General features: G+C 41.7%; 1 protein-coding gene across 3 annotated transcripts in view; it reads left to right on the top strand.

Moving 5' to 3' along the window:
- LOC136431040 (kin of IRRE-like protein 1) overlaps positions 1-26,958 on the top strand; it is a 34,907-nt gene extending 7,949 nt beyond the window's left edge. The window contains exons 2-13 of one of the 3 annotated variants that reach the window (XM_066422233.1): positions 14,472-14,649; positions 15,504-15,640; positions 16,443-16,754; positions 19,042-19,189; positions 19,422-19,537; positions 19,903-20,157; positions 23,248-23,423; positions 23,658-23,799; positions 24,523-24,642; positions 25,073-25,258; positions 25,532-25,624; positions 25,936-26,958. In XM_066422233.1, coding sequence (XP_066278330.1) covers positions 14,472-14,649; positions 15,504-15,640; positions 16,443-16,754; positions 19,042-19,189; positions 19,422-19,537; positions 19,903-20,157; positions 23,248-23,423; positions 23,658-23,799; positions 24,523-24,642; positions 25,073-25,258; positions 25,532-25,624; positions 25,936-25,967 — 1,895 coding nt within the window. In that variant the 3' untranslated portion in view covers positions 25,968-26,958. Of the gene's footprint in view, positions 1-14,471; positions 14,650-15,503; positions 15,641-16,442; positions 16,755-19,041; positions 19,190-19,421; positions 19,538-19,902; positions 20,158-23,247; positions 23,424-23,657; positions 23,800-24,522; positions 24,643-25,072; positions 25,259-25,531; positions 25,667-25,935 lie in introns of all 3 variants that reach the window. The other 2 variants (XM_066422231.1, XM_066422232.1) reach the window with 2 other exon arrangements.
- The last annotated feature ends 2 nt before the right edge of the window (positions 26,959-26,960 follow it).

Raw genomic sequence — 26,960 nt, 5'->3', positions numbered from 1 at the left:
TACTGAATACTACTGATAGTCTCCGCTCCTTCATTCCCGTTGGACCTTGGACGGTGTGAAGTAATGATGGCGTCTCCAGTCGTTAAAGTAATAACATCGATTAAATGACGGATGTAGGTTAAATGAGTGACCTGAATAGAGAATCGCCTGGGACAACAATACTTCTTACACAAAGCGTATCGCTTCGAAAATACCCCAATAATCAACGACTAACGAAGAGCACGGCAGAGTCCTGTAACAATTAAGCTAATATCTCACAATTACGATTCACCAGCTGTTTAGGGCTTAATAGAGAAAGTAGCCTTTCGGGTTAAGTCAGGTCTATTGACGAAGATAAGCTTCCCAGGGCAGTAGATCTGGTAGTATATCTTCAGCCTTAGTCCGGATAAAGATCCTACCAGACCCGCTCTCAGGGTATTACCTTTGGCATGCACAACCAATGCTGCAGAGGATAATTTACGACAGAAGCATGAGGGGATAGATAGTGGTGACCATAACAGTACCGCTCTTGCTGCAGCAGGGAACGCACTGCTGTCAGAATGAGAGTCGATTCCCTGCAAATATGGCAGGATTTCCATTGCTGATCCCACAGAACTACACATACATCTTTTCCAGTGTGACAGAGATTAGGTACGCTGCTCTAAGAACCCGCCTATCCAGTACATCATCTACGCAGAGCACACTTTCAAACAACGATATGTGACCTACCCTTGTTTACTCGCCCTATTTTTCTCCCGTTACCATGGCAATGTGATCGTCTATCTCCCCCCTTTGACCCAATCCGTCAACATTTACGAGCCGTAATAAAGTCGGATCGAGTTGGAAATTAATGTTATGACTGTAGCAGATGTGGCGGAGTCCCCGGCTTCATTAATTATTTGTACGTGTCCGCTGTAAGCCCCCGGGTATTTCGACGTACCCATTCTCTTACACACGAGTACGACATGGTCAGGGAACAAAACTGTATTAAAAATTAACAATTAGGGTTCTGGTCTCCTACCCCTATCCTTAACAAGATGATAAACATGATACTTTGGATAAAACATAGATATACCTGTGCGTACAGGCGTGCAGATGTGGTTTAAATGATTCTACAGTCACAATGTTTGTATGATTCCAAACACTCTAAGACACAATCAAATCATCATTACCACCCGTTGATACCAAACCACTTCATAGAACACCATGACATTTGCACATAACGTGTACACGTATCGTACAAGACTAGGATACTTCGTTTTTGTTTGCTACGAGCGGTTTAAACATATATTTCCCTTATCTTAACTGAATAATTTATCAGGTCGAATTACGCGGGAGAAGACTTTATAACTAAGATAATGATTACCGATGGGGACTGCCGTTGAGTAATATACTTTTATCCCTCAGTAGCTCCTCGCAGTAAACGATGCCTACGGCATTATATAGAAATATAGCGGCTGTATCAATGTATCGTTCTTTGAATAATGATGTTAGATTGGCATGATACTGGGCCAATTGGCACTTCCAGTAAGCTACTTCTTCTGCCTGTAATGCGATTTGAGAAACGTAGGCCTCGTTCTTACAACCCACTAATCACGAGTTTATTAGATTTTCTCTGGTAGATTAACTATCGGCTGAGGACAATTATACCCTTATCTTTATGGCCAACCTGATATTTAGGTGTTATTGTGATGGCGTTTATAACGGCTTCATTCGTCGTTGTAATTTCCGATTATACATGAGTTATGAGGAGTCTAATAATGTCGGCAGTAACCTAGTTTCTAATGGGCTTTGGGATCAGCATGCAAATTTCAGTTAATCATGGACAAATCATAATGAATGGTGCATGGTCGGGATGAATTACTTTAGAACGGCGCGGCGGAACAGCAGAAAGTGTGACACAAAATACCGCGATAAAATATCGCGTCTTTCTCATAGTTCTGCGGCCAAATATTTCACTAATATTTTACGTCCCATCGTTGAGAAGCATGAATATCGCATGTGTGCATCGACGATGGCAGTTCTCCGCTATTCTGATCATCACGATTGGTACGGTAGATCTAACCCGTATCATCCATCGGTAAATATTGCGATAAGCTGTGTCGAGCCAATAAGCCTTGGGTATATGTGGCAAAAGAGGCAGATGCAACTGCAAGTCAAGAGGCTCTAAATGAAAATACATTGAAACAAACAAGATTAAGTCAGCCCAACCGTTTGGAACTTATTTGCCTTTCAAATCTATTTGCCTATCAAATTGACGATCCAAGATGATGGAATGTTATAGTTGGGGATCAGCTCAGGTGTTTATAGCTGCCAAATTACCATGCTATGATGTCCACATTTTTCTTCACACCTCTAGTAGTGGAGGTGTGCACTGTCTGAGTGCTTTTTTCCAGTAAGAAATATATTTGTAACGCATCAAAATGGTTGTTGTAAAGCACCAAACGTTTCCTAGGTGGGAACATGCAGTTAAGGCGTCTAACTGACCGGACTTTATCTGCCTCCAATGACCATCTTGGGGAGTAGAGCAATTCTGGTTTCATAAATGCTTGATGAAGGTTATGCAGAAGCCATATCCACATCGTAAAAGTTATGCTGGTAAAATGGTCCGCTTTCATCGTAGATAAAAATCGATGTCATCCGCCTTACATCACCAAACTGCAGTAACTTACAAGATGTCCCAGAAAGGAAGAGCGCGCGTTTGGCAGTTAGCTACTGGGCAGATGTGTGCACGCGTTATGCCACTCATTTCTGGGCGACATTAGAATTACATTTCGTTTGCGAGATTTAAATCTAAGGTGTCAATCCTCCCATTAAATCATTCATAACTAAGTTGAGTGTCAAATGACAACGCAACCATGTTTTTCTTGTTACCTTAGCATCACGGCTTTGATTTCCTTTAGATTGTTTTGACCAATTTTGTTCATAGATTCTTTGACGTTGTGGCTGAGCTTGAGGGCTGAATGAATTATGATAAATCTCGAAACTCAGTTACCCTGCATAGACTCTTAATAACTTGAAAATTTGATTAAGTCACTGCTTATACATTTTAACAGTTTAAGCAGCGAAATGACATAACATAGGGAAGTCACCCAATGGACAACGGACACCATCGACTCAAGGAGTTCAATCATAGACGTCAATAACAGAGTAATGACAAATGTAGGTAGAAGTTACTGTAAATGAGCCAGATTAACCAAGAGAACCCATTTGAACAGTGTGAATCGGCTGAAACCAAGCAAATGTTCAACATAGCAACAAATGCATCGTTACCGTGATCAGAATCTCTTTCCTCTGCTTTTCGGTCCATTGCACCGACGATTTACCGCTCGGGTTTTCCGCCTTACTTCAGGTCAATACTAAGTGTTTATCGCACCCTTAGGTATAAATCAAGACTGATATCTTTAGCAAGCCTCAGCACTTTTGTCCTTCCTACAAACGTACATTTATCCACCATGATGTATGTATTGGTTAGTATTGATCTTAGTCCCATAGGAAGCGTGATGAATGTACAGCGGAAACCGCGGCTGTGTCCTGCCGCACGCCTCCAAACCGCCCTGTCACACCAACCCGGTGGGAAAGCACCGCATTGGCAAGGTTTCAGAAACTACTGTTTCTACACGAAATCATTTCTAGTGAGGAAAAGAGGAGTATAGGTATCGCTGATTATCTTTCCCAAAGTAGCTTGGAATGGGAAATTTGTGGAATTATGATCCTTGAAACAAATTATGTTAAGTACAGGTCGATCGTTTCCATGTCAAAGTTGAGTTTAATGACAGAAACGTGAGATTTTTTCTTAAACTGTTTACACATCATGTTTAAACTAGACCAAGGCTTATTTTCACAAAAACTGATCATGAGAATGAGCCATTTGTAGAGGTACAGTATTACAGTTTGATCTCCCCACCTTGGTCTAGTTTAAAAGTGATGTGTATACAGTTTAAGAACACTTTCAGACCTGTACTTAACTTTTCTTCATAATTTGGATGCATCATCAAGCATCAGAATTAATTCGTATTTGCGGGTTAAGAGGCTCAACACTGCCATCAGGGCATCTTTTTTAAACACCTAAAGAACACCTCAGACCACCCTTACTCGGCCTGCCTTCGTAGTGAATGCCATCCTTCCTCATTGCTCACTATTGGCACAGCCAATGCAGCAATGGATCGTCTACCTGTCCTTGGCTCCGCTCCAGCTTGTGGTGAGACACTGACCAAAGAGTCAATACAGTACAGCGCAGCTGGCGTGGCACCCATTCCATTTAACTTGAATTGGCGGCGTAGTTATTCATTCAACTATGGACGGAGTTTATGGGGGACGTTGGTGCTGGAGAATGTATTTCGGTAGCGATTATGTGATAGTAGTAATGGTTGTTCTCTGTTGTGGCAATGGAAATGACCGTAAAACCCCGGAAAACCTGTGTTAGTTTTTAATAGCCTGTGGCTTGTTACAGCTTTAAAGGGCTAGTAAAGATGCTGAACGACATTATTTGTAGGCCTTAGTTCATACCACTGTCAGAGGTCTTTGACGACGTCCATAAACTTATCGTGATAGACCATCAGCTAACCATAACTCTGCATAAACCTGAGCCATTTGATAACATAAGCCCAATACGATTTTCGTGTAGAATCCAACAGGGAATTGAATATACCCTCAACACATCATTAACAATAGGCAGTAAATCATATATTGCCCCAAAAGGCAATGTGGTCGGAATATTTGATACAAGTTCAACTGACACCAGACTCGACAGTCGTTAATTGGAACTCGAGGGAGGTGTTTCCAAGTAACCGATGTTATAACAATTCGAGTAGTTTTGACATTCACGTACAGAAGATAACATATGTGAAAACACGTGTCTAGTAGTATTTGAAAAACTATAGTTAGGCTAATATACAGAAAGATACGTGGCTATATCATCCACATTCATGATGAGTTGTATTTGTTTTACAGTGCATTATACTGCATTGCCTTTGGGGCTCATGTGGCCTCATTGCACAAACTTTAGTGATAATCTACATTTTAGTGGTTATTCCCATCTACCTCGATATGGACCGCTGTACCAAAGCTCTTCCTTAAACCTTCATGGGTTGGGTACAATGCATGCATGTGTAACTAACCTTTATTTCCATTGAAATTTGCACTTAAGGCTAATGCCTTAAACATTCGAAAGACCATACCTCACAGTATCTTAGACATGAGAAAGGGACAAGCTTCCATTTAGCTTAGATTAGAGTAATTTTGACCGAAGTATACTGATTGCCCTTTGACCAGTGCGTTTTCAAACTGAAAAATGCTGAAATTCAATTAATAAGTTTTGATTAGTTTGGATGATTTTGCTTCTGTCCTGTTCGTTGCCATTGGTACTGTTTTCTCTGCGGTACTGGCAGTGTATTTGGCGGCAGCTGCCGCCCCTCCCCCTCCCGTACCCAGTTCCAGGACGCTCGCACCGTGCGCTCCACGTTCCTTCTCAACAACGTTCTGGGACATTTGCCAGGACGGCCGTTAATACAAAATAGCAGGTTATTGTGCCATTCAATTTCTAACGGACGGTTCCGGGCGATGAACGTGCTTATTAGACTTGGCGCTTCCAACACACCTGGGTCCCGCGTCCAACACTTGCGCTTCTCTGGAGCTTACCTCTGACGATGAACTTGTTGAAAAGTGTTGCCAACATTTCCTATGGTGTTTTTATGTTTAGCCATACCTAGTATGGCTAAACATATTGTTTTTACTCATGTTTCTTCTTCTTCTTCTCCTCCTCCTCCTCCTGTCAAATCTTCAAATCGATTCATCTCTGTCATTTTTTGACCAAATGACCTGAAATTTGGTACAGAGGTAATAAAGGCAAAAACCAATGTGCGTTCTTTTCCTTTTTTTGATATTGACCTTGAAAGTGATTTTATTGAGGTTTTTAGGCTATTTTTAGCATATCTTGGCCTCCTGCGCCCTGGTATTTCAACCGAATGACCTGAAATTTGCTGTATATGTGGCTTGAACAAATATTTAAAGGACTACATTCCCATTTTTGGCATACATATATTCAAAACGATTTATTTTGGGCTTTCTTGACAATATTTGCCACTTCTGTCACTTTCAATACTACATATGACCTAAAGGTCATTGACCCCAAGTGCCTTGCACCTGGCCTTGCATGCCTGTGAGCCTTGCGACCACCTGATTGGTCAATTGGGTTAATCTAATTATCTTGCATTCCTGGCGCAGGTGTGCTAGTATTCATGCCAAATATGGTATGGGAATTCCTAGGACATGTGATTACATGGCTTTGTTCACTCTTTTTTTAACAAAGATACACATCTCCAGTTCCTATGTATTAAACCAAAATAATGTGAAATCTGGTATGTGTCTGCCTTGGTCATGTACACAGGCCCTCATTCAAATGTTTGGCATACAGCCTTTCAAAACGATTTTTTAAACAAAGAATTTTTTCGTTTCGTTATTTTCAACCCAAAGTACATTCAAACAAAGGGGTGTCACATTTTTATATTTCACCCATACTATCGCTGAAATATGTTGTTTTTGGTCATTTCCTTCTTCTCCTGTCAAATCTTCATATGTATACTATGGAAAACTTCATTCTTCCCTGGGGTTGATCTTTTTTAATTCAATTTTGAGCTGGGTTGATTATGCGCAAGAGTGTAATTTTCAGCGGATATTTTTCGACTGGTTTACATGGAAATGGCACGGAATATCCCATTCTTGCAAGGGGAGGATTCTTTAATCATTTCTTTCAATTTTGAGCTGGAATGATTATGAAAAAGTCCATTTGTTAGCAGAAGTGTATTTGTTAATCAATAAGTGGATATGGTTGTGGACTGGTCCATATTGTGTTGAGGTGCTACTGGAAGACTCAATTTTGGACTGGGGTGATTCATTTTTTTAGTGCAAGTATTTTAGAATGGTCCATTGTTATTTTGGGAGAGTCCATTTTTTGCATGGCGAGGAGTATGGCTAAACATGCTGTATTTGCTCGCAAATGTTGCCTTTCTAGTTTACTATGAGTATTAATGATGTAGTGGAGTATGAGTATCACTGCTCGATGCAGTTCTGAGTGTCAGTAAAATACGTGACAACTCAAATAACACAAAAGGTGTTTTTTTATGTTTAGCCATAAGTATGGCTAAACATATTGTTTTCTCTCATGTTTCTTCTTCTTCTTCTTCTCCTCCTGTCAAATCTTCAAATCGATTCATCTCTGTCATTTTTTGACCAAATGACCTGAAATTTGGTACAGAGGTAATGTAGGCACGAACCAATGTGCGTTCTATTCCTTTTTTTGATATTGACCTTGAAAGTGATTTTATTGAGGTTTTTAGGCTATTTTTAGCATATCTTGGCCTCCTGCGCCCTGGTATTTCAACCGAATGACCTGAAATTTGCTGTATATGTGGCTTGAACAAATATTCAAAGGACTACATTCCCATTTTTGGCATACATATATTCAAAACGATTTATTTTGGGCTTTCTTGACAATATTTGCCACTTCTGTCACTTTCAATACTACATATGACCTACAGGTCATTGACCCCGAGTGCCTTGCACCTGGCCAAGCTGGAAGTTTGCTTACGAGGAGAAAAGACCGGACATAAACATTTAACGTGATTATCGGGAAAACACCATGTTCCCTTAAACTCAGTGGTTAAATTGCAGTTTAGGAAATTTTATAACAGAAAACAAGTTAAACTAGAAAGGCAACATTTGCGAGCAAATACAGCATGTTTAGCCATGCTCCTCGCCATGCAAAAAATGGACTCCCAAAATAACAATGGACCATTCTAAAATACTTCCACTAAAAAAATGGATCAAACTTGAGTTTAAAAACAATTATCAGTCTCTCCATACAGGAGTGGAGTCTTCCAGTAGCACCTCAACACAATATGGACCAGTCCAAAACCATATCCACTTATTAATTAACAAATACACTTCTGCTAACAAATGGACTTTTTCATAATCATTCCAGCTCAAAATTGAAATAAATAATTACAGAATCCTCCCCTTGCAAGAATGGGATATTCCGTGCCATCTCCATGTAAACTAGACCAGTGGAAAAATATCCGCTGAAAATTACACTCTTGCGCATAATCAACCCAGTTCAAAATTGAATTAAAAAAGATCAACCCCAGAGAAGAATGAAGTTTTCCATAGTATACATAATGATATATATGAAGATTTGACAGGAGAAGAAGGAAATGACCAAAAATGGGTGAAATATAAAAATGTGACACCCCTTTGTTTGAATGCATGATTCAATAGTATACACTTTGGGTTGAAAATAACGAAACCAAAAAAATCTTTGTTTAAAAAATCGTTTTGAAAGGCTGTATGGCAAACATTTGAATGAGGGCCTGTGTACATGCCAAATTTCACATTATTTTGGTTTAATACATATATGAACTGGAGATGTGTATCTTTTAAAAAAAAAAGAGTGAACAAAGCCATGTACATGTAATCACATGTCCTAGGAATTCCCATACCATATTTGGCATGAATACTAGCCTACACCTGCGCCATGTAATTAGATTAACTCAATTGACCAATCAGGTGGTTGCAAGGCTCACAGGCATGCAAGGCCAGGTGCAAGGCACTTGGGGTCAATGACCTTTAGGTCATATGTAGTATTGAAAGTGACAGAAGTGGCAAATATTGTTAAGAAAGCCCAAAATAAATCGTTTTGAATAAATGTATGCCAAAAATGGGAATGTAGTCCTTTAAATATTTGTTCAAGCCACATATACAGCAAATTTCAGGTCATTCGGTTGAAATACCAGGGCGCAGGAGGCCAAGATATGCTAAAAATAGCCTAAAAACCTCAATAAAATCACTTTCAAGGTCAATATCAAAAAAAGGAAAAGAACGCACATTGGTTTTTGCCTACATTACCTCTGTACCAAATTTCAGGTCATTTGGTCATAAAATGACAGAGATGAATCGATTTGAAGATTTGACAGGAGAAGAAGAAACATGAGTAAAAACAATATGTTTAGCCATACTAGGTATGGCTAAACATAATCAATGATTTTGTGAATGTTTATTCTAGCATTAGTTATTCCAGATATTTTCAAACTCCAAATTCTTCAACACAACACGGGAGATGGTTTCTCCTCAGACTGGCGCGACACTCCTGTCAAAATTGATTGATGATCTCTCTCTGCCGCCGACTTCATACATGATCAAAGGCGGGTGGTAGGCGGTGCGCGGGGAAACTTAAACATATAATGTAGCGAAGTGTTGCACAAGGAATTCTCACGCTGAGGGGTACATGAAATAATGCTTACAAAATAGACCTCTATGAATCGGGCTACATTCAGCAATGGTAGACGGATTCGGGGCATGCCGCGCAAAACACATGGTCTCACTGGGGACAGGCGTTTTGGTCCCGCACGTTGTCGCAGCGGTGCGTCGCCGCTACGCGATCGAAAGCACGCCGCTGTCTGTCTCGGACCAACACGCGTCTCCCGTGATGTGTAGCGTCCACCACCAGGCCTTCCTACATGTCCTACGTACGGGCGTATGGATCGTAGAATTCGGCAAAAAAGGAATGATTAGGCCAGTAGAGTCAGTCCCCGGTAAGGTCAATGATTCGCCCCTTTGCGCTAGCTTGTAACGGTAAATGAATGTACCCTCTGGTGGCCAAACTTCACTGACAAACTTTCTCCCTATTATCATCATGAGCTTGCGTTAGTCTGGTACTAGTGACTATTATGTGCCGGGAATGTTTATCTATCGCACGCCTTGGAAGGAAGTTCAACCATGATAGATGGTCGGCCGTTGCGAAAATTTGGAATCCCATGCTGTTGATTTTCGTGATTGGATCTGTAAGAAAATATATTTTCATGTCGTTCATGTTTTTGGGACGGACGCCGGGACGGGGTGAATTTTTTCTATCATTTTCGTCCCGTTAGTAATGCAAATCGAATCGTGTTGCACACGAGGCAAAAGACTAAAAAAGTGGGTCTTGTGGAGTGTTTTGGAGCAGGAAAATGCCGGATATTAGCGGTGCCGAACAGTGTACATCGTCGCGCGCGGGTGACGCTCGGTCAAAACAAATCCGCTGGTGGTCTAGCGCGGCCACCGAAAATAGGCAGAAACACACAGGAGGACTTAGCACCTTCGTTTATGAGGGCAATTGTGAAAATCTTTTGTTACAAATTGTTCGAACATTGAAACATTTGGATAGATGGTTTGAAACTGTTCTAAATAAAGAGATTTTTGTGTAGTTACGGTCGAAATGTTTCCAACGTATGTGAAATAAGTTCAAACATGTTATAAGTTTCAATTCTAATTGTTTGAACACTTTAGAACTATTGTGACTTAGACATTCTTTTAATCAAAATAGTTCAAACATATTACAAATATTATATTAAAACCCTCTCGGTGACTTTGAATTGACTCAAATATGTTGTTTTTGGTCATTTCCTTCGTCTCCTGTCAAATCTTCATATGTATACTATGGAAAACTTCATTCTTCCCTGGGGTTGATCTTTTTTAATTCAATTTTGAACTGGGTTGATTATGCGCAAGAGTGTAATTTTCAGCGGATATTTTTCGACTGGTTTACATGGAAATGGCACGGAATATCCCATTCTTGCAAGGGGAGGATTCTTTAATTATTTCTTTCAATTTTGAGCTGGAATGATTATGAAAAAGTCCATTTTTTAGCAGAAGTGTATTTGTTAATCAATTAGTGGATATGGTTGTGGACTGGTCCATATTGTGTTGAGGTGCTACTGGAAGACTCAATTTTGGACTGGGGTGATTCATTTTTTTAGTGCAAGTATTTTAGAATGGTCCATTGTTATTTTGGGAGAGTCCATTTTTTGCATGGCGAGGAGTATGGCTAAACATGCTGTATTTGCTCGCAAATGTTGCCTTTCTAGTTTTCAATGGTTTGGAAGACGTTACGATGCAAGGTTTTGTGTATGAGTGGTGATTTGGGTTTCACTATATTTCATAAAGATACAGCACTTAGTTTCATTTTGTTGTCTTACCAACCGTTGGGAACAGACTTCCTTCCCACTCAGCGATCATTCCAAGCCTCGAAAAATCATCACGTGCATTCCGGCTTCAGCTGACTATATCAGGTCGGATGAAACTGAGATTTGGCCTCTTAGATCAAAACTTTGCAGCACCTTTACTCCTTCTTGCAAATTTTTCATTTCCAATCCCTCTCGATCGGAATACATGTCAACCTTTCCGTAGCCGACCTGTCTATCAAGGTAGACAGGTCACTTTTAAATGGTGTCCTTTTCCGTCTACTCCTGACCCATAGGGTCAGGGCCACAGAAGATGAAGTTCGATCTCTTCGTACGCAGAAGGCGTAACTTCACGGGAGTCACTCTCTCCCGGGGATAGGGAGACTTGCAACTTAGCGACATGCCAATAAAGGAAACACTCTCAAAGGCAATCTTCTTTATTGGGTTGGGAATAAAACCGTACATAGTGGTGATTTTAGCCTCTTGAGGGCGGATGCTGACTAGTGTTGTGTTAGATATCCGTCAATGTCAATCTAGATGATGTGATCCTCAAATTGCCTGTTTTGTTTTGCACTCTAATTCCGGTATGTCCTTTCCATTTCAAGCTTTTTAGGGAATGACTTTATAATGTTTTCCGATGTGTAGTTGATGTCGAAACGCAAATTTATTCCGCAAGAAAGCGGTTGGTTGCTTCTACAGCTTGAATGATAAAAAGCAAACTTTGTGTCGACCTACCATTTCCTTCCAGACCTTTGTTACACTATTACCATCCATGTAAAACCAATCACGACTGGATGGAAACTAGGGCGATTTCATTTTCATTTCGTTTAGGAAGTCCAACGAAGAATAGATAGAAAAACGAACTATGAAATGTTCATCGACCCGCATGCCACGGGCGACAGACCATGCATGTCAGGAAGATTGAGAGTTTAAAAGATTAATGCTCAGGTATATGTGCTGAAGTCTATTTCCGGCTATGAAATAATTGAAAAGGGAACACGACAGCGTCTGGTTGGGAGAGATAGACTTGGAGGTCGACACGACAGACTTTGGTGCAAGAAGATCAGATGTCATAAGTCGATAACGCATGGGATAGGCGTTGCTCAAAAATGTTCGATGGTCACACTCAGATAGATATCAGTTTTATGTCCATGTGCAAATAAAAGTCACAGCATGTATATGAATTTCCATCTCAGTTATGCACGACAATAAGTGTACCGTTGTCGACTACGTAACGCTTATCCACTACGTCATACTACATTGTATGATTTGATCAAACACAGAACACGTTATAGGCCAGTTTCCATCTGTGCTCTTTATAGATCAGGATTCCCGACCAACAACGTATATCATTAACAATTTGAACCACAGCCAACGTACAGGCCAACGGCTTAGAAAACGCACGCTGCTGGATTAACTCCAAAGTCACTCCTGACGTATGCAGGAGCTGCCCTATCACGAGATAAACTGTTATCCAACTCAGAATTTCCTACTCAGACAGCTAGCCGAAGAAGACTGAGTCACAAATGACAGTGAGTCCATTTTTTTGGTTGGAGAACAGATTATAATGTATATTTCCAACTCAGATGAACTTTCATGCCAATAGGACCTTCGCTATATCACATCAGGACACCTGGCCCACAAGACTACAGTACAGACTACATTCGCGGCAGATCATTGTGCCGTTTGCAGGGTCAGTACCCCAGATACGTGATGGATGGGCTGGCACAAAAACAGCTACATGTGAACCAGTTCTCTGACGACGGGCCTTCCACTTACCAGAGATGAGATGACCTCGCGATCTCAAGGCATATTCAGACACATTAGTTGTTTGTGGAATTTTGAATGACTGCAGTGCCAAGCTCAAATTTTCGGTTCCCTCTGTCCCAATGTACAGTTGCTTAAAACCAACACTCTGTCCGGATATACAGCTTGCACTGTTCGGTACATAGATACCAAACATGAGGCGGTTTACAGGGTATGTAATACAATACAGACGAACCAAACGAACGCAGATGCAAAACTGCAGCGACAGGGATGTTGTTGGAAACCAAACAATATGTAATTGTCTCTCCCCCTTCCCAGAACGGATATAATGGGATACCCACTGTGTAATTACATCCGCAATTCTGCAGAGGTCAAATAAACTTTTAAACATTGTTATTTATTAGAATTATCAGTCAATTAAGATGTATAAAATGCAAGTCATCCGAGTCAATGCCCACCCCCAATAACCTACACGTGACATCGCGTGACCTTAATCTCTCTATACGAACTTAATCTTCCCTAATGTCAGCTTCAGATGAACTGTGATCTCGGCCCACATCTTCCCCTGCGTCAGTGTAATCCTCTGGTAAAATTGGACTCTTTGAAAACTACCAGCATTTGTTTATGAAAATTGTATGCGTTGGTGGGTGACGGAGCAACGTCTATATATAGATTGCGATGGCGAAAATCCTATCTGGAAACTATGTCTTTCCACGCACTTTTAAGTCTCTACTTTTTTCAATTACTTCTTACTACCACATCTCCACCTCAATACCAACTAGGGTAATGGCATCATAATTCTCGACAGATAGGCTGAATGTGCCCCTGCTGATATACTAATAACGTGAGGCTACAGGGATGGGAATCTGGTTACAATCGCCTGTCTGATTCAAACCAAGTTATACATCATCAGGGTTCATAAGCTTGTTAATCTTCCAGAAAGGTTGATTGTTATCGAGGCTGCAAGGAAGCTATCAGGTTTTATAGCTCTCGGCTTCAGTCTTATCGAGCCATCTCCGGCATTACTGTGGAGACGTATGTTAATGGGCCCGTTCAATGGGGCCATCACTGAGTTATGTCACGATTAATGACCTCAGATGATTCAAACTAACAATACGTAACACTCGCTTCTAACGGCTCACTTTACTCGGTTGTGAGTTTATTGCAATTGAAATATTGGCGTTTTTCTCTCTTACGGCCAACATCGTGTTTATTTTATGGTAGTGCCAGCTGTCTTCCTAAGGCACCTTCAAATGCTCTGTTACTGAAGTGGATGTGGCACAAAATGATACTACTATGCACACAACAATATCAAATCGTATCGTACGACTTGAATCGAAATAGTGTTCCTTCTACGATTTTGGCTAATCATGATTTGCTTGACCTAGATGTAAATATAAAGAATTGTACTCTGGATTGCCTTCGCTAATTTCATCACTATTTGATACATGTCGGAAATCAATAAAAGTCATAAACGTTTCAACAGAAGGTTTTCCTGTATGAATTTTATGCAAGAAATGCAAAAAGGGATAAACTACGTGATATTAGACATCGTCTGGTTTTAATTGCGCAGTTTCAAGTTACGCCAAGGTGTCAAAGATATGTTACAAAAATGTTTCCCCATCTTAGTTGGACGTCAGAGAATGACGTTGCAGAAAGCAATTGGGTTGTATGATCTAATCAATTTTATGATCTAATTAATACTATGATGTTGATATTCTTCCGCCCTAGTGGACGGAGCGTCTTACAGAGAGCGACCAAAGTCTTCTGATGTCCTGAAAGGAGACACAGTAACGCTCCACTGCACCATTGACGGACTACCCCCTTCGGAGATGGTACAGTGGTACGGTCCGCCGGATATGCGTCATATCTCTAGTGGTAACGTCATCGCGAAACGCTTCAAGGGAAGGTATGCTTGGCATTACCTTAACTACTTTTATAACTATATCATAGCAGTACATATTCTGACAAAGACCCATTATCTACAAGCTTGAATTCAACTGCTATACTTGGATGAAAAGAACTTGGCAAAGTACATTTTCCACAAAGTATGACACACGCGTTGAAATTCCTGATCTTTTTAGATGGATGAAAATACGGTATGCATCACAAAGCTCAAAACTGAACTTCTAGGCAATGATAAACATAAAGGTTCAGATTTATGGGTTCAACTTACACATAAATACCTCGTTCGTTCCCCCAAGGGACCACAAGTTCATGTAAATCATGAGAACAAAATGCCATATGAAGGTTATATATCAAGCTTTACTGCATGTGATAGAAACAAGATAACCTTGGAACGCAAATAACATTATCAGTTGTCATTTCCCATACACATGAATCATAGTATAGTGTATATTCTAGTAAGCTAGAAGTGATATGATGTCTTTTATTTCCATCTGTTTATTTATCAATACTTGTTGTTTTGTGCTTCGTGTGTACTTTGATAAGTTACATTAACATGTGACAACTCAAACAACTGGAATATTCCCACTGGGTTCTAAAACAACATCATACGAAAACACTACATAAAAGCAACAGATTATTTTCTACTACCTTCTCCAGTTTATCAACAATACCAATATCACCCACGAATCAATGATATAACAATTATACCAATAGTAAGTCTGTGCCAGGAAATTGTCATGTCATACATATAACACTACATATAAAAAACATACAACAACATCCCATGACATCCACCCCCCCCCACACAGTCTTTTTGTAAATAATTATTTTTCCACCCCATACCCCTTGCTGTAGATACCGAATCCTTGGAGACACCTCCAGAGGGGAACACAACCTACAGATTTTACGCGCAGCTAACTCAGACGAAGGGGACTACAGATGCAGCACATTGTCGCTGGACGAGACTGCTGACGCCACCCTTACAGTAGTAGGTACGTAATGGATCACAACTTATACGTCTGCAAAGTGGTGAGATATAATGTGTAACGTTAAGTGATGACTGACAGCCGCAGGCATTCCATATATCACTTCATTTCTGTTATCAGTACAAATGGAACTGATCAGAAAGCGTAACCTTTCACCAATGGAACTTGTTTCTTTGAGTGGCGAGAGTGTCTGAGAGAGCTATCTGAGGGCGAGTCTGGGTGCTATGTTTGATGTAACGCAAAGAAACTCAGACGTGTTTGAACATATCTTGAGCTGTAAGCTAGTGAATAGAAATGACACTCCTCGTAAATTGAAAATGAATATGTAGCATTTATAACTGTAGTGTAAATTTTCACTATAAGATCCCATATAATGTCCTTGGTAAGAGTCAGGGTACCATACTTGATATTTCACTCTTGTTATCTACATGTACGTGCGTTCATTGCATACTGGTTAGCCATGTAATGTAGCTTGCTTTCACACGCCAATATGACGCACTGCATGATTAATTTTTTGCACTCATTAACTGAAATGTTGCCACCGTGGTCAAAAATGGCCAAAGCTATCCAACTGTGCAATAACAAAGCAAAAATGAAATTTGCTGCAAAGACACAATTGCATCGGTTCCACGTACTAGAGCTCAGTTTAGTAGTAATAGAAGTAAGGTCGAAACGAAACACACCGGGTCGTGCCATTTTTACACAAAAGTACAACAATAGGATAGTTCTAGTATAGGGTACTTGGTGCAATTGTTTCTTGTTCTTGACTACACAAAGCGAAATTAGCATTCATTACGTCATACTACAGTTCCACTGTCGGGCCCGCCCGACATTATTGGCGACACTGCCCCTCGTAAGGCAGGCCAGGGGCTGATGTTGACGTGCACCTCGGTAGGGGGCAGGCCCCCTCCCCGCCTGACATGGTACAACGGCACCAGGCCCTACAAGCTGCCGGACGACGCCTTCAAGGAGGGCATCAACAAGGGTGAAGTGATGCTGAACTTGGTGATCCCGTACCTAACAAAATGGGACAATGGCGCGAACCTGTCCTGCAAGGCAAACCAGGGTTTCCCGTCCCTGGTGAAGGCCAGGACAGCCGTCAAGGTCCTTAACGTCAGATGTAAGTACCACGTCCAACGGAAAGCTGGTCTAACCGGACAGAACAATAATAGTTGTAAAAGTAAAGGACAAACGTAAGGATCGAGACACATTGACTTTTATGCATACAGTTTTCAATGTACTTTTGGAACTGTGAAAGACAAAAATTAAGTTTTCGGATCCCGTTAGGCCAGTTTACGTTACCTGTTCGTAAACTGTCTGTGTTCAGACTACAAGGACTCATACTTCTTCTCTACTTCTATCGTTTGCTCATTAAACCCTTAGAATAGTTTGTCTGTCACTCATCTCTCAATCCTCATTGCACTAATTTTTTTTCGCACATATGAAATACTGACAGCTTTGATTTAATTAGATTCATTTTCTACGCGCGCAATTGATGATGTCTCGTTAGTTTGCCAAGCATTGTTGCAATAAACCAAATTAAAAGTCAAGATTTGTTGTTATTCATTCCCACTCCTCACACCGATGGGTATGTGTCATATTGTATGCTACTCATTACATGTTGTGTAGCGGTGTACTCCACCAGTCAGTGTAGTAGCGGTTTGTAGGACGTCAGTTAATGTCACAACATTACGATTACTACATTGGGGCTGAGTTGTGAATGAGTTTTTGGTCCACTCACATTTAACATATGTAACACATGACTTCACTGATGTTTTATAGAGTTGTACATACTGAATATCAAACGTGCTCAATGCGTTGTAGCTTGCAGAAATTCGGCTGATAAATTAGTGTTTCCCAAACGGTTTTAAGTCCTGTACTAGCAACTATAAGTACATTTAATGAATTTGGAATTCCATACAATTGCCAACGGTTGGCTTCCCCCTGTAGGGCCCATCAAGAGCCCCTCTGACCAATGATCCATCCGCAACTGTTGCCCCTATCTGATGGCATGGGCGACTTCAGATATATCGATAAGAACTGTTATGGGTCGCGAAATTGGGAGCTTTAACCTGACAGGACGGTGCTTCTGGGGGAAGAAGTTTATATACTTTTCGTTCGTTTGTTCGACCGTTCGACCGTTCGGTCGGTCGTTCATACCCTTAGCCCTGTAGTGCATAGTAGCAAACAGGACAACAATTTTTCTTGCTGTTCTAGTATCAGGGTATACTTATGCGAGGAGGGGTTGCCCTCATTTTACGTCCCTTCTGAAAGACGGATGCAGCCCCAACCAAGATGCCACTCTCAGGATTGAAACGGGGTCTCCCAGTTGCCAACCAATTGGAACCAGGAGCTCAACTATGAGGCTGCCACCAGTCGAGCTACAGGGACCTCCATTTATACACTATTAGAAACAAAATAGTCTACCTCTGGGAAGGTGAATAATAATTTGAGAAATAGCTAAGTGAATGACATTTTCTGTGAAAGTTATAGCCACCTCATAGTTTTAGAATATACTAATATTGTTATATAATACACTTAGCTGTCACACAGACAATAATGAGAAACAGTTGCACCCATAAAACGCAGTAGCACTGTATTCTCAAGATATCCCTGGGCAAAAATGGCACAACCCTGCGTAAGACTTCACTTTCGTAACGTTGTCGCTACGTTTGGTACGTCTCAGGCGTGCGTGAGGAAATATTACATCTTTTATCGCAACAAAGCTGCCATCATTTGACATAAACAATTACAGCACCTTCGAATTATGTCAGAAATATTCATATCTTCTACATCTTAACTCCTATCTATCTATCTGTTTTGGCGTTCATCCGTATTAGAAAATTCAGTTTACTATCTCCCAGGCTATCTCCCGTATAACTCCGGATTACTGTGCGTCGATAGCCGGATGACCCTGATAACATCTCCCCCTGCTGATCTCTAAACGTGCGATACAGATCTGAACTTTAACGGTAACTCTGCTGAACGATATCAGGCGCGTGCAGGTTTTAGGAAAACGTTTTGATTACAATATATCAGTGATAACGCAGCACATCTGCTGATGATTTCAATCTGGCGGTTCAAGGTCAAAAATGATGTGTACATTCCGACACCAGCTATCAGAGGCCTGTCCGAAATATTTCCATAACGAATACAATAGAGGGCAGTTGAACATACACACAAGCATCTCTGGCCTGTCAGGATGCAGTTAGCGCTACTGGAAGAGTGGATCACGGATTTTAAAAGCATAAGCCATAACCGTGAATACGTGTGTTGTGTTCACATCTAACAAAATCCCCGTCCTAACTAACCAAGACTGATATGAGTGAAATTCATTTAGAAGAAAAATCTTTTTTATTTTCACAACATAATGATTCCCGTTCAACACTTCATCTGTATGTTGCCAGATCCACCCACGGTGACGGTGACGCCAAAGACGTCACGTGTGATGGAAGGAGAGTCGCTGAACGTCACGTGTCACGTGGATAGCAACCCGCCTGCTGACGTCGACTGGAGGAAGGTCGGCCACGCCCTGCCCTTCAGGGTGGACAACAGGTGAGGCGATTATATCTGCTTAACACGCGGAAGGAGATGGAAATGTGATTATTCTGGGACTTAGACATCTTCTAAGTTTTAACTTAAAAATCGTGATTGGTTACTGAGGTACTGAGCTTTGATTAACGGACTCTTAGAATGATCGATTTGTGTCATCCGTGATTCAAGCCACTTACCTAAAAACGAAAGTCACGTTCTCAGTTCTACATTTGCTACATGTCTATCTATGCAGAGGCCAGGTTCTTCACTTGGACAGAGTCTCCAGTTCGGACGCAGGGATTTACCAATGCATCGCGGAAAACGGGATCCCACCAGACGGCTACGGCACCTTTAAACTGGAGGTTCTGTGTAAGAACATGAATTCCTTCCTACACGTTTACATTGGAGGTTCTGTGTCGGATCACGATACTTCCTACAGGTTTACACGCGTTCTTCTATCGTTTAAAAGTTCTCTTTAACACTAGAACGCCTGTGTACATGTAAGACTCTTTGAGACACATTCGAGTATCAAAACATGACTTGTTTTTGACTTGTGACACCACCATAGGTGCGTTCTGAACTTGGCCTGTGTAACAACCTTTAACGTATTTTGTTACGTCGCATCAAATAGTTAAAATTTAGTTAAAAAGTAATTTCTTCGTGCCAGATATCATTTCCTTTTGATATACAAGGTATGATTATAGACCTGACTTCTATTTATGCGAAATCCCTAGTTACACCGAGAATTAGGCAGACGTTTGACACTAAAGTCAGCGTGCTGTACGGGCAGGACGGGTTCTCATTGGAGTGTGTGGCGGAGGGAAATCCCAGGCCGCAGGTGAGGTGGCGGCGGCAGAATACAGAGCTGTACATGGGCAACCCACTGGTGCTGTCTCCCGTCAATTATGATGTGGAGGGGAAATACGCATGCGTCGCCACCAGTCCCGGATTTGCTAGCGTGGATAAGGAGACCTTCATCGATGTGGTCGGTAAGGGAACACAATCAAGCAAAACTCTATTGTCCGTCCTTAAAATCTTATTCCATTGTAATACTTATTACTTTTTTATCGTAGTGATGTAAAGATTTGTACATGCAGCTGCAAATAATTAGACGCAAAAGTTTCAAACTTTTCTCAATTTTAGTACAACAAATCATCGATTAATATGGTATATTTTTTGTTTTTTTTGTCGTCTTTTTATTGCTTATTCGCTACTTTATTGCCGGCGTTGCTCCTCCGGCAAAAGGTATAAAAGCTTCTTAGCGTAAAACTATTAGTTATTCTTAATTAAGTTCCATTACTATTGGTAATGTATCAGGTCAATGCACTTTGTTTTAAGAAAACCCCAGCCGACCGTTGAAAATACATCATCCGCATGAAGAATCGGCAAAACAGAAAAATAGCGGTCGATATCACATCGTTGTAGGTCGGAAGTCCGTCATTAATCACGCTCAGATCGTTAAATATCTATTACGGCAGGATTAGCCTCATCCCAACAGGTCACCTCAGGAAAACTAAACTGATATAGAACTTAGTACAGATGTCTTGTGATTGCGGGATGGGAACGAAGGGTACCCATCTGGACACATCCACTTTCATACAGTAGAAATACTTTTGTGTCTAACGTGTTTGTGTATATCTGCCACTTCAAACATACCGTTCTTAAAGTGTGTCTAAAAACTAAGTCCTAGCAAAACGGTTACGGCCCCGAAAACAGAATCAGTAGGTAGGGATTCCTTTCTTTGTTAGATTTCGGCCGAAGGGATCCAGCAAATACAGTTTAGCAATGTGAAATTGAAATGTATCAGGTACTGGTATTTGTAACATCACATTGTAATTGCACATATATTGTACAAGCACAAGTATGTTTAGAAGCAGAACAACTTTAAAGTGCAATATCTACTATATATTCTTACATCGACTGTTCAAAGTGACTGTAGCAAAGAAAAGGCGTCATTTTCTCCCCGGCCTATACACAATGTGTAACTGTCAGATGAACTGAGGTATGTACGCGTATATTGTACATGGGTGCATCTTGTCTCATCTACGGCGAGGCGCTGGATTGATAGAGATTAGAGTTGATGAGCCTGGCTGAAGTGAAGGGTCTCATCCTACAACAGTAATAAGGGTCCCAGGTGAGCAGGTTAGGCTATAAAGTTCCTCTACTGTGTGTACCTCTACTTAATTGTAATGTATAATGATAAAGATCTCAAGACGTGGCTCTTTCAAAATACAGAGACAAATAGATTACAGCGTGCCTATGAAGAACCACAACCTTTACCAGTAGTGTTCATATCGGGGTCCACCGACCTAGGGCCGAGGCCGGGATCGTGCTCTGACCTTATGATCAATAAGAGGGATCACTAACCATTAGCCCAAAGCACTCTTTGAATAAATCTATATATGTGTCGGTAGCAAAAAGTGCGGCGTTTCCAACGTGATTGGATGAAACATCGTCTTCTGTAGGATCTGATAGGCAGTGATCAAACTTTGTTCGGGGTTGGAATGTGCGTGCACGGATCGTAGTTCACCTGGAATAATGAGGTTACAGGCGGTTCATAAGCATAACCTCCGCGCGGGGATCAAAGACGAAGGTGCGCTGCCCGACCAGCCGATTGATTAGCCCGCCCAGACAGGGATCGTTGGTGCCAATGAACCCGCCAGGGTCGCCAGATGAGCGGAGCCATACATCATGTTTAATGAGAACTGCCAGTACGTGATCAGGCACATGTGACGGACTTATGGCCCGGCGCCTATCAAGATACATTGGTGGGTAGAACAAAGCTCAATGTCACAAAACGTCTCCTCTTTCATAGAACCTGTTGCGAGTTTTGCAGAGTTTTGCGATATTTAAATGATAGTATACGATTTGGGGATTTCCCCTATCGTGAGCACTGAAGAATGCAGGATGCATATCAAGTCAAGAATAAAGGAGTATATGTACGCATTGTTTTTATACGCCCAGGAAGTTCTGTAATGAAAACAATATGTAAAGTCCCTACCAAAGATAATCCTAACCCCAAGTCAAAGAAAAGTTTACTGTGTCATTTTAGTCTACATTTTTGTAGAATTCTGAGGTTCCAGATATGACCTATTTTTGCTATTCCCGAAACTTTTTGTTGAATATTTCCCACTCTGACGATAACCATACGCAAAATTTGGTTTTGCAACAACTCTGGCAGCTCCAACTTTCGTGTTGAATCCGAATTTGACCTTAAGGTCGATCATAGTCGTCTATCGTGGAATGTTGGATCACGAGGGAAAGTAGCACTACGTAATTCTCGAATGTCGCTAGCAGAGGCTGTCCTTTATCGAACCGCAAATGGTACGACTTTTCTTCAATTTTTGATGATCTGGTCACACATCACTACGCCTGACAGACTCGAGGCGTGTTATCGGCCCTATTCCTCACGTGTCCGGCACGGCAGATGCCGTATTTATGACATGGCATTACTTGAAATAACGGATATCAATAAAATCATTACTAAAAGCCAAAGCGACCGAAAGAGGTGGTTTTCTTCCACACACATGGTCATTTATCACACTTAATCACGTGAAATGTTTCCATGCTTTGAATCAATTGTGCTGTGCGTTAAGAGAGGTTTGGATCGACTGACTGAGATGGATGGGAGTTGACGCGTGGTTGGAATATCACAGCCTGCTCTACGGGATTGCAAACAAAGTCACGTATTTCGGCTTCGCTGGACAGTGACGGGTATGTCCAACGAGAGTGCCACACTGAAGGCCCAACTTGCCAATCTTCTTTTTCAATCTAGGGATAACTGGATAACTGGACCTAAAGACAGGATTCATTTTAATTTTTGAACGCGGTTGGTTCCCTACAAGCAACTTTTTGTATGATCCATTTTTATTCCACCTTACGTTTTGTGTCATTCTCATATTAATGTTCTACTCTACACCTAGAACTCTCCCCTCGTGTCTGAACCACTGTACATGTGTTCAAACCACTTCAATCTGTTACTCCCTCCGCACTGCAAACGCCCCCCCCCCCACCCCCACCCCCACTGTCTTCTACATGAAATGTCCCTGACGACCGTCCTATCCCCGCTGGTCCTGTAGGCAGGCCGGAGGTCCGGGACAGCTCCCTGTCGACTCTCACCATCGTTGAGGGCGGAGACGCCACGCTCATCTGTGAAGTGGCGTCCGACCCCGTTCCCGACGGCATCACGTGGTTCTGGAGAGACTCCAACGGAAAAGAGACCATCTACACCGCAGGAATCACAGAACACGTCGCGGTAAATATAAGATAAAAGCAAAGTGTGTATTGTATTCATGTTAGCAATCTGTTTTTGTTCACGTTTGAAATGTGTGGCAGCACAACGCTTGTGCCCTGTGAACGCTTTAGAATCTGCAAATTGTGGTGGTGTATCACTTGAGTACTGTGTTTTTTTTTTCGCTGCAGCTGGTGCATCAGACAAGCACTGTGCATGGTGGTTAATGTGTGATTAATATAACTGTTACCCCTATAGGTGAGGGAAGAGAGAACGATAAAAGGCGTGAAGAGTCTCCTGACGGTCAGCACGGCGGCGCTGGACCAGGCGGGGAACTACATGTGCCGGGCCTCCAACATGTTCGGGTCCGACCAGAAGGACTTCAGGCTGGAGGTGCAAGGTGACAGCCACGTACTAGAGATTAGAGTTCTCCAAGCAGAGGGTGCTAGGAGTGGCCGCGAGTTTTAACGTTGCTCTCCCTCCCTCCTCTCGTGGCGGGAGAGAAACGAGAGACCGAAACCTCTGCTTGTATTATTCATGTACCGGCTATAAGCAGCTTGCTGGTACAGTGCAACCTGGCGGGGCAACCACCTGGCGCAGCCAACCACGTCCAGGCACAAGTCATACCAAAACAGTCCCTTCCATTCTTACATAGTTAAGCCCGCCCTGCCGTGAGCATCAACCTGGCCTTTGCATCAATTTTTCCTCAGTCCCTCGAGCGATTGCTGAATCCAGGTTTGACTGTAGTTAGAAGCAGATTGCTGCTATACCTTTATTCTCTGCTAACATACGCTAGAAGTAAAATTGGATCATTGGTACATGAAACATCGGCCATTGCTTACGTTGGAAAGTAGGTTTTTAAATGACTGATCTGTATTTCAATTCTTAACTCATGTTTATGCATATATTAGGACGCTGTCGTTGGTTGTTTTCTTTCGCCATTGATTTTTTCCACATAAAGAACGTCCCTTCCCTAAGAACGTCCCTTCCCTGTGCAAAGGCCCTGAAAGAAAATTGTTGCAAGGGAAGCAAGCAAAATGATGGTAACATCTAGAGAGGAAAAGTATTATTAGGGCTAGAGTTAAGGGTAAGGTTTTGAGCTCTATCCCTGTGTATTTCTTAGATTCTCACCTGACGTTGATCATCGTAATCGCTGTGACGACGGTGATATCTCTCCTGGCCGTTATTGTCGGAGTTTGTATCGTGAAGAAGAAAGGCTGGATCTGTGACGACAGAGACTCAGGTGAGACATCAGAAACCATTTACATCAAGCTGTTTGAGGTCTGTCCGTTCCCCAATCTACCAATGACGACAAATGTGTGTTGCACTTAGTTATCGATAGGTGGCGCAAGGTGCATAGACCTGAACAGAGATCAATTGATATTTGGTATTTCGTTATCATGAAATGGTCATCACGTGTGTCTATTGGTACGATACACATTTTCTATGATATATGAATTAAAGCGTTCCTATGTATTGTCTCCTATATTGTCTGCAGGTTGTGACGTCATGTGGAAAGTGTTTTCCACGTCTTTTAGCTTTAAGAAAGTATCAGATGACAGAAAAAATGGAATTTCTAAATTAAGTTACATGTAATTATGTCTTTCTTTTAACGCTCCACACATATGTACTGTTTCATACCATTCACAAAGCAGGGTTCTATTTTCCCGTAGAAACATCGAGCGTGTCCGTGTCGAGACCTGTCCCGCCCGTCCCGGGTCCGGACATGGTGGACAGGGAAGAACGGGACGGTAAACCAGAAGGTTTGTACGAGTATGACGTCAACAACGGCACCCTGAAACCACGCCCACCGCCCAGGTTGGACAAGGACCCCTACTCGATAGGGCTGTCTTATCCGCGTAAGTTCTTCTTTCTTTCTTTAGAACGACTAAATTATGTAGATCATATATATATCTAAGCTGAAGTTTGTGGACCTTATGGCAAGAAACACCAGCTCTCCTTCTAAAACCGAGATGGCCTGGACAGGTCGAGAGAATGCCTCTTAAAGTCTTTCCTTCTTCTTTCTGTGCAATGTAGAGCAAATGAAATCACAGTATGTAACTCGTTGGCTAACGCTAAAGCAGTGTTCAATCCTAGCATCCCAATATAAAGATGACTCTATCTCCACACAGGACTGGTAAACGTGCTTCCCTCCTACGCTACTGTGGAGCGAGACCAGCCCAAGAGCCCTGACCCGGACCTGCAGCCCCGCCCCTCCGGCGATGGTGAATGCGCCCCTTCTATCACTGTAAGGAAACAAATGTCTTGTGAGTACCTGTGACGTCACGTGAAGCCATTCCACTCGTTGTGCTCTGGCTGCCATTGCATGTACGCGTCTTGAAAGTGCAGTGTGCCAGACATTTTCTGTATAATTCGCCAACGTCACAGAGCCTTACACATTGGTCAAAGCACAAAACAAATCCACGTTTTTTTCTGTTGGTTACTTCTTTAAATTTCATTTAGAGTAAAGATTGTCGATGTATTAGATCTAGAATATAAGTCTCCTAAACTTTTCCTGTCTGTTTACCCACGTTAGGAGCTGCCCCCGAGACACAGCGGCCTATTTGAATGTAAAGCTGTAGATAACCCCAGCCAGCGGCCACCTGGCTACAACGAGATCCACGCTTTCTAAGAACAACTTGTAAAATTCCAGTCCTTTGAAACAACCTGTACTGGATGGAATGATGTTTGATAACAACTTCACCTGGGGAAGAATCAACCGCGGTGTATAGAAGAATAAAGAGAATGGTTTCAGTCACCTGAAAGAAGACTTCCCAGTGAATTCATTTCCAGTTACGTCGTTAACTACGTTCGTTTCAACATCAAGACGTTGTCATCTCATCGACCTTTGGGATGGCCCTTTGTCTATCTCTTCTTCACCGACCCTTTATGCAAGTTCTGCACACTTACATCAAAAGTATGCTTGAGTGTGAATACCTTCCAAAGACATTATGCTGTCTCAGATTCATGGCAGTGGACAAGTTGCAGATTGTTGGATTATCGATATTGGGTGATCTTACCATACATTTCTTACTGTGGTAGTTAATAATATGTAGATATCTAAAAGTTTATCAAAACGGGAATTCTTTGTGTCAAATAAGATGAGAAGACGACTTGCATCCCGTGATGGCTTCTTTACTCTGCATCTGCGCAAAAGAGTAGGGGACGTTTTACACGATGGCGACTCGAGGCGACAAGGTAAATTGTCGGTGAACTGTATATTACAAAAAAATGATACACACAGAGAAGCCATTTTGCAAGGTCACAAACTGTGTTCATATGGAGCACTATCTCGCCAACATGAGGACAAGAGCAGATTGTTGAGTCACTATTTAGTAACAAATGTAGCTAGCCATAGTTAGGTATGGACCGAACAATGGGCATGCCGTATAAGATATATCTGACTACCAGTCTTTACTACGTTCCCAAGATGCGTATACATATTCAAATATTTATTAAACATACATTCTGCGGATAAAACCATTAGTCGTTAGCACTTTCAACGTATGTACAGTGGAAAAGATTTTTGAAATAAAAGTATACTTTTACTCGTGTAATTGA

This window comes from Branchiostoma lanceolatum, chromosome 3 (genome assembly GCF_035083965.1).
Source record: "Branchiostoma lanceolatum isolate klBraLanc5 chromosome 3, klBraLanc5.hap2, whole genome shotgun sequence".
Lineage (NCBI taxonomy): Eukaryota > Metazoa > Chordata > Leptocardii > Amphioxiformes > Branchiostomatidae > Branchiostoma > Branchiostoma lanceolatum.
Note: the sequence above shows the minus strand (reverse complement) of the source record. Positions and strands in the feature narration are given on the sequence as shown.